Genomic DNA, 15,052 nt, shown 5'->3' with positions numbered 1-15,052 from the left:
TCCCTTCCCCATCGGATTCCACTGCGCACCCCCACACCAGGGGACAACTAACCTCGCCAGGGCGTGGGACGAAACCGGAGGCGAGGCAACCACGCGGTCGCGGGGTGGTTACGCAAACTCCGAAGTCAAAGTGAACTTTATTGTCACGCCCACCACATGATAAAACGACACCGCTGCAGGCTCGCGGGCACGTAGCACCAGATAAGCGGTATTCGCGAGGAAACCGGGATCATAAGTTATATGGAGATGTTACAAGCAAGGACAGAAAGTCCACTCTGGCGTGAAGTGATGATCGCGTGGTAGAGATTAGGCTCATTGCAGGTCGGGGCAAGAACTGAAATGCTTCAAAGGGGCCCCAGCGGTGTTGGGGTTTAGCTCGATGTCGTGGCGCACTGGAGTTCAAAGTTCAATCCCGCCACTGCCTGCAGGGAGTTATTACCGGTTTCCCCCGTGGCCGCGAGGGTTTCCTCCCACGGTCCAGAGCTGGACTGGTTAGCGGGTTAATCGGTCGTTGTAAATTGTCCCCCCGATCAGGGTTAAGCGGGCGGTTTGCTGTGCGGTGTGGCCTGAGGGCCCTGGTCCACGTTCTGCCCCACATGGCGCCACCGCCTGCGACCTACGAATTCATCTTCTCCCAGGGGGAAAAACACAATGCGATTTCACAAAAAATCCATAAACAGGCAGAATGCGAGAGGAGACGAACCGCATGTAAAAATAGTACCCACCCCCCTCACACCCCCTCCCGTTAATCCATTCACCTCCCCTTTCCCCCCTCCACCTCGCTCGTCCTCCCTGCATCCGCTCTCTCCCACCTCCGTTTACTCCCTCCCCTCCTCCCCCGACTTTCACCCCACTCCCGCCGGCCAACTCCCCCTCGCCCCGGGGTGATGCTGCTGCTTCCGTTGCAGGACCCGAAGTTGCGGGAGCCGCTGGGGTTCGGAAAGCCGGAGGAGCATCCGGAGAGCAAGACGGTGACGGTGGTTCACGGGACCGACATGGTGAACGTCAGCTTCCTCAACTTCATCACCATGCAGGAGGAGACGGCCAAGGTGGGACCCCCCTCCCCTCCCTGCTTCCTCCCTGCCCCGGTGGTGAGATCCCTCCTTAACCCTACTCTCTCACCCCCTCCACTCCCCTGCATCCTCCACTCCCTCCCTCGAACTCCCCTCCTCCCCCTCCCCCTCCAACTGCTCCCTCCTCCTCCTCCCCTCCCCCTCCCCCTCCCCCTCCCTAGACACATTGATATCTCTTGATAGGATATAATGAGATACTGGCCGTAATTTTTCTCCCTCATTGTCCCCTCTCCCACACCCATCCCCCCTTCTCCTCGTTCTCTCTCTTTTCAACTCTCATCTTTTCCCTCCGTCCCCTCCTTCTCCCCACTCCCCCCCTCTCTCCCCCTCCCCCTCCCTCTCCCCCCCTCTCTCCCCTCCCCCTCTTTCTCCCCTCCCTCTCTCTCCCTCCCCTCCCCCCTCTCTCTCCCCCTTTCTCTCTCCCCTCCCCTCCTCTGCTCTCTCCCTCCCCCTCCCTCTCCCCTCCCTCTCCCCCTCCCTCTCCCCTCCCTCTCCCCCTCTCTCTCCCCCCTCTCTCTCCCCCCTCTCTCTCCCCCCCCTCTCTCCTCCCTCTCTCTCTCCTCCCCCCTCTCTCTCCCCCCTCTCTCCCCCCTCTCTCTCCCCCCTCTCTCTCCCCCCCTCTCTCTCCTCCCTCTCTCTCTCCTCCCCCCTCTCTCTCCCCCTCTCTCCCCCCTCTCTCCCCCCTCTCTCCCCCCTCTCTCTCTCCCCCTCTCTCCCCTCCCGTCCCCTGCTCTCTCCCTCCCCGTCCCTCTCCCCCTCCCTCTCCCCCTCCCTCTCCCCCTCCCTCTCCCCCTCTCTCTCTCCCCCTCTGTCTCCCCCTCCCTCTCCCCCTCCCTCTCCCCCTCCCTCTCCCCCTCCCTCTCCCCCTCTCTCTCTCCCCCTCTGTCTCCCCCTCCCTCTCCCCCTCTCTCTCCCCCCTCTCTCTCTCCCCCCATCCCTCCCTCTCTCCCCTCCCCCCTCTCTCTCTCCCCCCGTCCCGTCCCTCCCTCTCTCTCCCCCCATCCCTCCCTCTCTCCCCTCCCCCCTCTCTCTCTCCCCCCTGGCCCCCCCCGGGTCCCATCCCTCCCCAGGTCTGGACTGAAGAACTTTTCAAACTGGCCACCAACATCCTGGCCCACAACGCCTCCCGGCAGACCTTCCTGCACAAAGTGTGAGTGTGGTTGGGGGGGTGGGGGGTGGTTCCTGGGGTGGGGGGGGAGGGTGTGAGTGGGTAGGTGGGCACAGGTCTTCACGCCTCCCGCTGCCCTTGGGCGGGGGGCAGGAGAGAGAGAGGAGTCTGAGGAAAGACTGAGCCGGCCGGCCTGGTTGAGAGAGGAGGGGGCTGGCAGACCAACCCGTCAGAACCGGGGGCCACAGACACGCCAAACACCTCCCCCCCCCGCCCGCCCCGGCAGAGGAAGCATCTTCAAAGACGGGCGATGTTTGCCCCAGGAGGGGCAAGTAAGGACAGAGACCATGGTTGGGGGCGGAGGGGGGGGCGAGTGAAGGGAGTGGGGGGGTGGGGAGAAGGCCGTAAGATATAGAAGCAGAAGTAGGCCATTCGGCCCGTCGAGTCTGTACCGCCATTCGATCCAATTCTTCCAGTCATCCCCACTCGGAAGAAAGGAAGGGTGAGGGAGAAGGAAGGCAGACGGAGAGGAAGAAGAGAGAGGAGGGGGCACGAAAGGGGAGAGAGACAGAGAGGACGTGGGGAGGAGAGGATGGGGGGGTGCGGCAGCAAGGGCAAGAAAGCGGGGAAGGAGAGAGGGGAGCCAGAGGGAAGGTAGGGAGAGACCTGGTGAAGGGTGGTGGGGTGGGGCGGGAGTTAGCAGAGACGGAAAGGGGAGGGGTGTGGCGCAGGAGGGGAGGGTTGCAAACGGAGGGGGGAGGAGAAACGAAGGAGGGACGAAAGTGGAGAGAGGAGGATAGTGAGGGCCTGGAGGCGGACAGAGGCAGTGAGTGGGGGGGGTTAGTGAAAGGGACGGATAGAGAGAGAAGGATGGCAGGACAGAGAGAGGGAGAAAGGTAAACCCCTAGTCCTGGGCTGCTCTGCTGCTGGCCTGCGATCCTCCTGTGCGAGATGGTGAACAGACGCTGAGCCCAGGAGTGAATCAAGGGACTGGAGGGTACGGGTTTCTGCCCGGGTGAGAATCTGCTGTAAACTCTAACATCTGACAAAATACTGGTGATTTACTGTTGTTAACTTGCTGTATGTGGGCAGAGGGGATTGGGGAAAGAGGGAGCTTCACTCTGTGTCTGACCCCGGGAGTGTGTGATGGGACGGTGTGGAGGGAGCTTCACTCTGTGTCTGACCCCGGGAGTGTGTGATGGGACGGTGTGGAGGGAGCTTTACTCTGTGTCTGACCCCGGGAGCGTGTGATGGGACGGTGTGGAGGGAGCTTCACTCTGTGTCTGACCCCGGGAGCGTGTGATGGGACGGTGTGGAGGGAGCTTCACTCTGTGTCTGACCCCGGGAGCGTGTGATGGGACGGTGTGGAGGGAGCTTTACTCTGTGTCTGACCCCGGGAGTGTGTGATGGGACGGTGTGGAGGGAGCTTTACTCTGTGTCTGACCCCGGGAGTGTGTGATGGGACGGTGTGGAGGGAGCTTCACTCTGTGTCTGACCCCGGGAGCGTGTGATGGGACGGTGTGGAGGGAGCTTTACTCTGTGTCTGACCCCGGGAGCGTGTGATGGGACGGTGTGGAGGGAGCTTCACTCTGTGTCTGACCCCGGGAGTGTGTGATGGGACGGTGCGGAGGGAGCTTCACTCTGTGTCTGACCCCGGGAGCGTGTGATGGGACGGTGCGGAGGGAGCTTCACTCTGTGTCTGACCCCGGGAGTGTGTGATGGGACGGTGTAGAAGGAGCTTTAGATTCACAACTACACAGACAACACCCTACCTCCCTTCCCCAATCTATCAGTTTCCAGACCCCTGCAGTGGTCCAGGTCTGAAGTTCGTCCCAGGAAGAATCCTTTATTGGTATAATCATGGGAAAGTGTGGATGGAGAGTCCGTCTGAGGGAAGGGGGCTGTGATTTTTGAGCACAGTCTGCCCTCTGGTGTTCAGAACCAGTAACTGCACAGGAACGAGGCACCAGAGGCCATGTCAAGTCAAGTCAACTTTATTGTCGTTTAAATATACACGTGTATTGTCCAGACCAGGGTGTAGAGGCACAGTAGTACACTTAACGCAAAATAACTTGGGAAAGTAAGGATAAAATCTACGAATGAATTGCACAGAGATGAACAGAGTAACATGCATAAATATTAAATATTGTCAGGTACAGAACAGATTTAACCGGTGACACTTTGAATACGATGCGGCAGAAAGTTCAGAATCCTAATGTCCTGAGGGAAGAAACTGTTTCCCATCCTGACCGTTTCTTGTCTTTACGCATCTGAGTCTCCTGCCTGATAGTAGAAAGTCAAAGAGGACGCTGGATGGACGGGTGGGATCCTTGATAATACTGAGGGCCCAGCGTACGCAGCGCTCCTGATAAATGTCCCCGATGGACGGTAGGGAGACCGCTAGCAACGCACACAAAATGCTGGAGGAGCTCAGCAGACCAGGTAGCATCTGTGGTAACGATCACGGCTAAGACCCGTCGGCAGGACTGGCGAAGAATAGGTGAGGAGTCAGAGTGAGAAGATCTGGAGAGAGAGAAAAACGCCAGGTGATGGGCGAAACCGGGAGTGCGGAGGGATGAAGTGAAGAGCTAGGCAGTCGATTGGTGAGAGAGAGACAGGGCTGGAGAAGGGGGAATCTGATGGGAGAGGACTGAAGACCAGGGAAGAAAGAAAAGGGGAGAGGAGCCCCAGAGGGAGGTGATGGGCAGATAACAAGATAAGGTGAGAGAGGGAACCGGGAATGGGGGTTTTGGGGGGAGGGGGACATTACCAGAAGCTCGAGAAATCACTGTTCATGCCATCAGGTTGGAGGCTGCCCAGACGGAATATAAGGTGTTGTTCCTCCAACCTGAGTGTGGCCTCATCGCGGCAATAGAGGCAACCCCTCTGGATAGACCCCTGTGATCCCATCAGCCCAGCACACCGCACAAGCCAACCTTCCGTCCGTGGACTCACTTTACACCGCACGCTGTCGGAGCAGTGCTGCCAGGATAATCAAGGACACGACCCACCCAGCCAACACACTGTTCGTCCCTCTTCCCTCCGGGAGAAGGCTCAGGAGCTTGAAGACACGTACGGTCAGATTTGGGAACAGCTTCTTTCCAACTGTGATAAGACTGCTGAACGGATCCTGACCCGGATCTGGGCCGTACCCTCCAAATATACGGATCTACCTCTCGGTTTTTTTGCACTACCTTACTTTCCCTTTTCTTTTTTCTATTTTTGATTTATAATTAAAATTTTTAATATTCATGATTGATTTGTACTCCAGGGAGCGGGAAGCACAGAATCAGATATCGCTGTGATGATTGTACGCTCTAGTATCAATCGTTTGGCAACAATAAAGTAAAGTAGATCTCACAGTCCTTTGTAGGGATTTCCGGTCGGATGCTCGGCTGCCCCCAGACCAGATGGAGACGCAAGTTGTCAGGATGCTCTCAATGGTGCTCCTGTAAACTTTAGTTAAGATGGGGTGGAGAGAGAGGGAGCCTCCCTTGCTTCAATCTCCTTTGGAAGTGGGGACGCCGCTTCTTGTTCAGGGGAGTGATACTGAGGGACAGGAGCTGAATTATCCTCTCACTCAGCGGCAGATGCTTGGGCTCGCACCCCGTCCCTCGATTCCCTTAACATCCAGAGATACTTCCGCTTGGGATTTGGAAAATGACATCTGTCTGTGGCCTGTGGGAAGAGGTTCAAAGGTCAAAGTGCATTTATTATCTGTGTGCCCACTTCGCGCAGCCTGGAGTTTGGACTGCTTTCGGTCGGCCACAAAAGAAAGAACCCGTTAAAAAGTAGAGACCGTCGTACCCGCAATGTGTAGAGGGAGGAAAAGAAGTTATTCAAAGTCAAAGATTGAAGATTAACTGTATTTGTCGGACGTACATCGAAACAGTGAAATGTGTTGTTTCTTTTCCAGTCTTTTTATTAATTTTCAAAATCATAGACATAACAATAATATTGATAAACAGAGAATGGGATTGCGTTATTAATAGCTAACGTTTGCAAGTTATAAAACTGCTGATAGTACAAGTATGCTAGATCTCCTCAACTCTAAATATAATTGAACATGGTAAAAGATAAATGGAAAAAAAAACTAAAACAAAAACCCAAACTAGAAAAGAAAAAAAATACGCACTAAATTGAGCTGAGCAAAACTAGACTAAACTAAACAAAACTAAAACAAAGTCGGGCTAACTTATTACATTGGATACAATCGCTAATGTCATTAACTCCACTCCTCTATCTGTATATTTTTAGTTTTAAAAAAAAGGATTCGAAAAAGGTCAAACTACAGCATATGAAAATGTTGAATAAATGGTTTCCAAGTTTCTTCAAATTTAACCGAAGGATCAGAGGTGCCAGTTCAGATTTTCTCTAAATTTAAGCAAGATATAGTTTGAGAAAACCGTTGAAATGTAGTAGGAGGATTGACCTCTTTCCAATTCAGTAAGATAGATCTTCTAGCCGTTAATGTAAGGAATGCAATCATCCGGCAGGCTGAAGGGTCTAAGTAACTCTTCCATCATCGGTAACCCAAAAATTGCAGTAATGGGGTGAGGTTGTAAATCGATACACAAAACTGTAGAAATAATATGAAAGGTATCTTTCCAATATTTATCCAAAAAAGGGCAAGACCAGAACATATATGAGTCGAGGAAAAACTTCAGAATTACATCTATCACAAATGGGGTTTATATGAGAATAAAAACGAGCTAATTTATCTTTAGACATATGAGCTGTATGTTCCATCTTAAATTGTATCAATGTTTGTTTAGCACATAAAGAAGACAGGTTAACTAATTGAAATTTTTATGTGATCAAATCAGCGAGGGTTGTGCTGGGGGGGGGGAGGCGCCTGACACCAACGTAGCACGCCCACAGCTTACCAACCCTAACCGGTACGCCTTTGGACTGTGGGAGGAAACCGGAGCACCCGGAGGAAACCCACGCGGTCACGGGGAGAGCGTGCAAGCTCCTTGGAATGGAACCCTGGCCAGTGATGGCCGGGGTGATCTGCTGACCGCTACACTGCCCTGCAGCTCGGAGTCGGGTTTACCGTCGGCTGCACGGGTCCGAGGAGAGGCCTGCTTTCGGCCCCATCTTGGGCACGTAGCTGAATCCACAAGAAAAAAATAAACATATTAACCAATTCCCCCCGCCTCCCCAAAGTAAAAATCGCAATCAGAACCAAAATAGTTTATAGTAGTGTAAAGTGGTGGTGGTGTTAGGAGGCTCAGAGGTTGTTCTCGAGGAGGGAGGGCGACGGGTGGTGAGGGCATTGGGGAGGGGGTGAGATTGATTGCCGTGGGCAACCAGGATTTCACACGTCCCTCTCCCCACACAGGTACGTCAAACTGAAACTGCAGGTCAACCAGGAGGGGCACATCCCCGTCAAGAAGTGAGTAGCTCCTGGCCGCACCTCGGTCCCCACTCACTCCCTCCCTCCCTCCCCCGTCCATCTCCATCTCCCTCCCTCCCTCCCTTGTCCATCTCCATCTCCCTCCCTCCCTCCCCCGTCCATCTCCATCTCCCTCCCTCCCTCCCTCGTCCATCTCCATCTCCCTCCCTCCCTCCCTCGTCCATCTCCATCTCCCTCCCTCCCTCCCCCGTCCATCTCCATCTCCCTCCCTCCCTCCCCCGTCCATCTCCATCTCCCTTCCCCCTTTCCCCTCGTGCATCTCCCCTCCCCATTTCCCTCCTTTCCTTCCTCCCTCGCCTTCTCCTCCTCCCCATCCCCTTCTCCTTTCCCACCACCCCTTCTCCTTCCCTCCCTCTTCCCCCTCATCCATCTTTCCTCCCCTCCTCCGTTCCATCTCCCTTCCCTTCCTTTCTTCTTCCCTCCTCTTTCCTTTCCTCTCTTCCCCCTTCCCTACACTTCCTCCCCCCATCCATACCTCTTCCCCCTTTCCCCTCATGCCATTTCCCCTCCCCTACCCATTTCCCTCCTTTCCTTCCTCCCTCCCCATCCCCTTCTCCTTCCCTCCCTCTTTCCCCTCATCCATCTTTCCTCCTCTCCTCCTTTCCACTTCCCTTCCCCCTCTTTCCTCTCTTCCCCCCCTCCCCTGACCTTCCCTACTTCACTTCCTCCCCCTCCCCCTCATCTGCCTCCCCTCCATCCTCATCGGTCTTTCCTCCAACTCTCCCTCCCGCTGTGTCTCTGTGTCCCCTCCCCACAGCGCCATCTCCCTCCTTTCCGTCTCTCCCCTCCATCCGCAGTCGGGTCTGATCTTCCGACCTCTTTCCCTGCCGCCTCCGCCTGGTTCTGGTCTGTCCGTGTCGGTCCCCCTCCACCGTGGCTGAACACTGATCTTCTCCCCCCCCCCCACCGCCCCCGGGGGTGGGGGTGGTTTCCTCGTCCCTCCGCAGCATCATCAAGCTGTTCTCCGTGGACAAGAAGCGGGCAGAGAGCGCGCTGGACTGTTGCGGCCTCAACTTCAGTCGGGTGAGTGATCCACCCTCCTCCTCCCCCTCGCCCAGGGTCCCCAGGGTGCGTGTGGGACAGGAGAGAGGATGGTTGGGTGATGCCGGCTGAATAAAGGGCAGGTTGATGCTTTGTCCGACCCCAGGGAGAACCGCACACAGCGCCACCCCTGGTGGGAAGGTGTAACTGCAGTGTGACGTTTACATAGGCGTCTCTCGCTGTAACTTTGTGCAGAGGTTGACCGAGGTTTCAAGGGCGACACTGGCTCATCAAAGGGCAGGTTAACGCATTGTCCAATCCCAGGGAGAGCCGCACACAGCGCCACCCCTGGTGGGAAGGTGTAACTGCAGCGTGACGTTTACATAGGCAGTTACTATTGTAAATTCATGGAGAGGGTGACTGAGATTTTGAGGTCAACACCGGCTCTTTGTGGGGGGGGGGGCAGCAGGTTGATGCATGGTCCGATCCCAGGGAGAGCCGCTGCTGGTGGGGAGGTATAACTGTAAGCATGACTTTCCCATTGTAACTTTGTGCTAAGGGTAACTGAGGTTTCAAAGGTCAATAAGGGGCAAGCTTGCGCATGGTCCGATCCCAGGGAGAGCCGCACACAGCACCACCCCTGGCCGGGAAGGGGAGCTGCAGTTGTGACTGTTACGTAGGCACTTTGCACTGGCTAACCTCTCCTCCCTCTCCCCCCGCCCTGTGATCAGCACGAGTCCATCAAACCCGAGGACTTCACCCCGGAGGTCTTCCACTTCTTCGTCAGTAAGATGTGCCTGCGGCCCGACATCGACAAGGTCTTTGCCGAGCAGTGAGTGCCCCTTGGCCTTTTTGCAGCCTCTCCTCCCCCCGGGCACCTCCCCTCCACATCTCCCGTCACACAACCCCACCCCGCTGACTCCATCCCGACATCGCAAGGGTTCCACTCCGATTCCCCCCGGCGTTCCTCAGACTGAGACCCCCTTCCATCTCTCCATGACGTCCGCCGATCAGCGAGTACCCCGCAGCCTTCCCTCCTCCCGTCGCTCCTTGGAAACGCTCCCCTACGTCACCGACAGGGCCAGACTGTGAATGCTTCTTGGGCTTTTCATGGCCTCTCTCCCGTGGCCCTCCCGTCACTCCTCCCAGTCTCCCCCTCCCCGATGACATACAGATTCCCTTCTCCCACTCCACCCCTCCTGTTGTTGCTCGGGACACATCCTCTCCGTTCCCCCCCCCCCCCGACGATGTACGAATCCCCTTCTCCCACCCCTCCCGTCGTACCCCAGGCCACATCATCTCCGACTCTCCCCCACCCTACCGACGTACGGTTTCCCTTCTCCCATCCCTCCCTGACAACGTACGGTTTCCCTTCTCCCACCCCTCCCGTCGTACCCCAGGCCACATCCTCTCCGTCTCTCCCCCCCCCCCCCACTGGCGGGACGTCCCGGCTGAGCTGCTTTCTCCCCACGCCTTTCAGGGGCGCCAAAGGGAAGCCGTACCTGACCCTGGAGCAGATGATCGAGTTCATCAACCTCCGGCAGCGGGACCCCCGTCTCAACGAGGTGCTCTACCCCCCGCTGAAGAGCCAGCAGGTCCAGCAGCTCGTCGCCAAGTACGAGCCCAACAGGAACTTCGCCAACAAAGGTGGGTCGCACGTGGGGCGGGCGCGTGTTCGGGGAGGGGAGGGGTCCCGGGCAGCGGACTCTGTGGGCACTCCCTCCGCGGGATCACCCTGTGCCTTCTACGTGGGATCGCCCTGTGCCACTCCCCTATGGTCTGAAGCTGCCCTTCTGGGATCATGCTGTGCTCACTCCCCTCCCCCACTCCCCCTCGGTTTGTGTGCTCTGCCCTTCCCTTCGTGAGATCACCCCCGCACCCCACCGGTTATCCCCCCGTACCGTGCCCCCATCTGACCGCCCTCCCGTGCATGGGACCTCACCCCCCCCATCCCCGTTGGAAACCTACGCCCTGTTCTCCCCCTGTGTCCAAGTCACCCATGAAATCACCTTGTCACCCCTGTGGGATCTCCCTGTGCTATGCTGTTCCCCCCATGGGATCTCTCTGTGCCTCTGTGTGGGATTGCCCCATACCCGTGTGATATCTCCCTGTGTCTCTGGGACTGTGCTATGCCATTCCCCGCCCCCCCCATGGGATCTCCCTATGCCTGTGTGGGGTTTCACTATGTGGGATCGCTCCCCGTGCCCCTGTGTGGGATCGCTCCCCGTGCCCCTTGTGGGATCGCTCCCCGTGCCCCCGTGGGATCACCCTGTGCTCCCCCCCACCCCAGGACAGGTGTCGTTGGACGGATTCTCGGGATTCCTCTACGGCGCCGAGAACGACATCGTTGCCCCCGAGAAGCTGGACGTGAGCGACGACATGAACCAGCCCCTCCCTCACTACTTTATCAACTCGTCCCACAACACCTACCTCACAGGTACGGGGGGCACGAGGGGGTGGGTATTGGGGGTCATAGGAGAGGAATGGGGGAGGGTATTGGAGCAGGGTCGAGGGGGAGGGCATTCGGGCAGGCTTGGGGGGAGGGTATTGGGTGCAGGGGATGAGGGGGAGGGTATTCGGTGTAGGGTTGGGGGAGGGTATAGGGGGCAGGGGACGAGGGGGAAGTACGTGAGTTGGAGAGTTCGAGGGGGAGGGTGGTCATGAGGAGGGAGGGCTCGGGGTGTGAGAGTAGCGGGGGCTCGAGGGGGAAGGGTGGGCTGAGGACAGAGAAGGGGCAGGCAGAGGAGGGAATGGTGGGAGGGGGACAGAGGACAGTTGGAGGAAGAGGGCTGGATAGAGGGAGGACGGGAGAGGGTGGGGAGGGTTTGTCGATGAGGTGGGACGGTGGTGTGGAGATGGTGAGTAGGATTGCGTGACCATCACTGAGTTTCACTCCCCTCCCTCCCTCCCTCCCTCCCTCTCCCTCCCTCCCTCTTCCACTCTCCCTTCCTTCCTCCCTCTTCCAACCTCCCTCCCTCCCTCCCTCTCCCTCCCTCCCTCCCTCTCCCTCCCTCCCTCTTCCACCCTCCCTCCCTCCCTCCCTCTTCCACTCTCCCTCCCTCCCTCTCCCTCCCTCCCTCTTCCACCCTCCCTCCCTCCCTCCCTCTCCCTCCCTCCCTCTTCCACCCTCCCTCCCTCTTCCACTCTCCCTCCCTCCCTCTTCCTTCCTCCCTCTCCCTCTTCCTTCCTCCCTCTTCCACCCTCCCTCCCTCCCTCCCTCCCTCCCTCTTCCTTCCTCCCTCTCCCTTCCTTCCTCCCTCTTCCAACCTCCCTCCCTCCCTCCCTCTCCCTCCCTCCCTCCCTCTCCCTCCCTCCCTCTTCCACCCTCCCTCCCTCCCTCCCTCTTCCACCCTCCCTCCCTCCCTCCCTCTCCCTCCCTCCCTCTTCCACCCTCCCTCTTCCACCCTCCCTCCCTCCCTCCCTCTTCCACTCTCCCTCCCTCCCTCTTCCACTCTCCCTCCCTCCCTCTTCCTTCCTCCCTCTCCCTCCCTCCCTCTTCCTTCCTCCCTCTCCCTCCCTCCCTCTTCCTTCCTCCCTCTCCCTCCCTCCCTCTTCCTTCCTCCCTCTTCCACCCTCCCTCCCTCCCTCCCTCTCCCTCCCTCCCTCTTCCACCCTCCCTCCCTCCCTCTTCCACCCTCCCTCCCTCCCTCCCTCCCTCTTCTACCCTCCCTCCCTCCCTCCCTCCCTCTTCTATCCTCCCTCTCCCTCCCTCCCTCTTCCTTCCTCCCTCTCCCTCTCTCCCTCTCCCTCCCTCCCTCTTCCTTCCTCACTCTCTCCTTCTTCACCCTCCATCCCTCCTTCCACTCTTCTCTTGCCCTCTCCACTCCTCATCTTTCCTCTTCTCATCATCCACCCCCCTCTCTCCCTCTCTCCCCCCTCCCCCCTCCCCCCCCTCTCCCCCTCCCCCTCTTCCCCCCTCTTCCCCCTCCCCTCCCCCTCCCCCCTCTTCCTCCTCCCCCTCCCCCTCCCCCTCCCCCTCCCCCCTCTTCCCCCTACCCCTCCCCCCGCCCCCGCAGCGGGCCAGCTGGCGGGGAACTCCTCGGTGGAGATGTACCGACAGGTTCTGCTGACGGGCTGCCGCTGTGTCGAGCTGGACTGCTGGAAGGGACGCCCCCCCGACGAGGAGCCCTTCATCACCCACGGCTTCACCATGACCACCGAAGTGCCCTTCAAGGTCAGAGCGGGGGGCGGGGGGAGCGAGGGATTGGCGCTGGGGAGGAAGCGAAGAGGGTGGGCTTGTTCACGAGGGGGAGCGGGGTGGGCCGTTGTGGAGGGATGGAAGCGGTGGAGACGGAGGCAAGAAGTGGTTAATGGGGCTTGGGGAGGTGGGTTGGTCTCTGCGGCACGGGCTGAGTCACAGAGCGCAGAAAAAGGCCCTTCTGCCCATCCAGTCATACTAACCAAGATCCCCATCTAATCAGCTTCCGTTTGGCGCTTGCCCTGACCAAAGGCACTTCAGGCATTGTTGACGTACCTGCCTCCAGCAGCTCAGAGGTTTCCACACACCCACCAGCCCTGCCCCTCAGGTTCCTATTAAACCTCCCTTCTCACCTCAGCCCTTAACCCTTCTTGCTTCTTGTCTCCCCAGCCCTCCTTCGCTTTCCACTCTCCTCTCCTGTCGGATTTACCTTCCCCTTTCCCACCCAGCTGGCTTCACCCATCGCCTTCCAGCTGTCCTCCTCCCCCCACCCCCTTCCCTTTCCTTTCTGGCCTCCGTGCTCTTCCTTCTCAGTCCTGATGGAGGGTCTGGGCCCGAAAGGTGGACTGCGCATTCCCTTCCATCGAGGTTACCTCCCCTCCTCAGTTTTGGGTGCGTCGGTCTGGACGGACGAAATCCGACGCCTCCTTCACCGCCCTGTCGACCTGTGGCCCCACGGTTCTCAACGCAACGGGGCAACAACCGCAAAACGAGCCCCCCGTTCCGCCCCCGTGGACCTCCGCCCTCGGGACTCGCGAGCTCCAGCCTGTCGCCATCTGACCAGACACATGTACAACCAAACGAAACAGCGTTCCCTCTGGAGCACGGTGCAGCCACACGACACATAATCTTACCACAGATAAAATTAACAAAGTGTCATTGAAAATGCGCGTAGTGTGTGTGGCAGGGGTGACCGGTAAGCAGCTCGGTGTCCTCGTGACGAGACCTCGGTGGAGCAGGGTATCCTGTACCAGTAGTCCCTCTGTTCTACAACACTCGCTAATGCTCAGCGGTTCACTTAAAAATCTTACCCTGATTTATTTCCCAAAAATGCAGCCCTGCACGCTTACCCAAATTAAACGCCATCTGCCATTCCTTGGCCCACTTACTCAAATGATGAGGATCCCTCATCTTTTTTTTCTCTCCGGTCCTGATGAAGAGTCTCGGCCCGAAACATTGATTATTCACTCTTTTCCATACATGCTGCCTGGCCTGCTGAGTTCCTCCAGCAATATGTGTGTGTGTTGCTGTGATCCCCTGTAATATTTTCTAGCTGTCTTCACTCAGTGCCGCGTCATCTGCAAACTTCCTAATCATGTCTTGTACGCCCAGTGACCACGTTATTAGTTAGAGGAGTGGAACCCGATGTGGTCTTCTGCTGCTGTAGCCCGTCCACTTCACGGTTCGACGTATCGTGCGTTCAGAGATGCTGTCCCGCACACCACTGTTGTAACGTGTGGTTATTTGAGTTACTGTCGCCTTCCTGTCAGCTTGAACCAGTCTGGCCGTTCTCCTCTGACCTCTCTCATTAACAAGGCGTTTTCGCCCACAGAACTGCCACTCACCGGATGTGTTTTGTTTTTTACGCCATCCTCTGTAAACTCTAGAGACTGCTGTGCGTGAAAATCCCAGGAGATCAGCAGTCTCTGAAGTACTCAAACCACCCCATCTGGCACCAACAATCATCCCGCAGTCAAAGTGACTTAGATCCCGTTTCTTCCCCCATTCCGATGTTTGGTTTGAACAACAACTGAACCTCTTGACCGTGTCTGTATGCTTTAATGCATTGAGCTGCTGCCACGTGATTGGCTGATTAGATATTTGCATTAGCGAGCAAAGGTGTACCTAATAACGTGGCCACTGAGTGAACATTTTGACCCAATTCTGCACTTTTATTGTTTTACCTTGTTCTCCCTCAGTGCACTGTGTAACGATTTGATCTGCTTGAACAGAGTACAAGACGAGCAACAAATGCCAAACAATGGAGGTCCCAACATCAAACCTTGAGACACATAGCTAGTCTTTATTTGTCAGAGAACGTCATTGGAACATACAGTGAAATGCGTCATTTGTGTCGACGACCAACGCAGTCCGAGAATGTGCTGGGGGTGGGGGTTTCTGCCCGCAGGTGTCGCCACAGCCTCTGGCACCAACCTAACATGCCCGCAACGTAGTAACCGCGACGATGCGTACATCCTTTGGGATGTGGGAGGAAACCAGAGCACCCGGAGGAAGGTCACGCGGGGAGGACGTGCAAACTCCTTACAGGCAGC

At 57.4% G+C, this 15,052-nt stretch overlaps 1 protein-coding gene across 1 annotated transcript in view; it reads left to right on the top strand.

Annotated features, from left to right (window-relative positions):
* The window catches only part of LOC134339687 (1-phosphatidylinositol 4,5-bisphosphate phosphodiesterase beta-3-like), a 149,476-nt gene that overhangs the window by 88,383 nt on the left and 46,041 nt on the right, over window positions 1-15,052 (top strand). Inside the window, exons 4-11 of the mRNA XM_063036388.1 lie at window positions 909-1,049; window positions 2,144-2,223; window positions 7,526-7,579; window positions 8,548-8,623; window positions 9,313-9,413; window positions 10,062-10,228; window positions 10,872-11,018; window positions 12,598-12,755. Of these exons, the coding sequence (XP_062892458.1) occupies window positions 909-1,049; window positions 2,144-2,223; window positions 7,526-7,579; window positions 8,548-8,623; window positions 9,313-9,413; window positions 10,062-10,228; window positions 10,872-11,018; window positions 12,598-12,755 (924 nt within the window). The remainder of the gene's footprint in view (window positions 1-908; window positions 1,050-2,143; window positions 2,224-7,525; window positions 7,580-8,547; window positions 8,624-9,312; window positions 9,414-10,061; window positions 10,229-10,871; window positions 11,019-12,597; window positions 12,756-15,052) is intronic.

Source organism: Mobula hypostoma, chromosome 30, assembly GCF_963921235.1.
Source record: "Mobula hypostoma chromosome 30, sMobHyp1.1, whole genome shotgun sequence".
Lineage (NCBI taxonomy): Eukaryota > Metazoa > Chordata > Chondrichthyes > Myliobatiformes > Myliobatidae > Mobula > Mobula hypostoma.
This window is presented reverse-complemented; position numbering and strand designations above follow the sequence as displayed.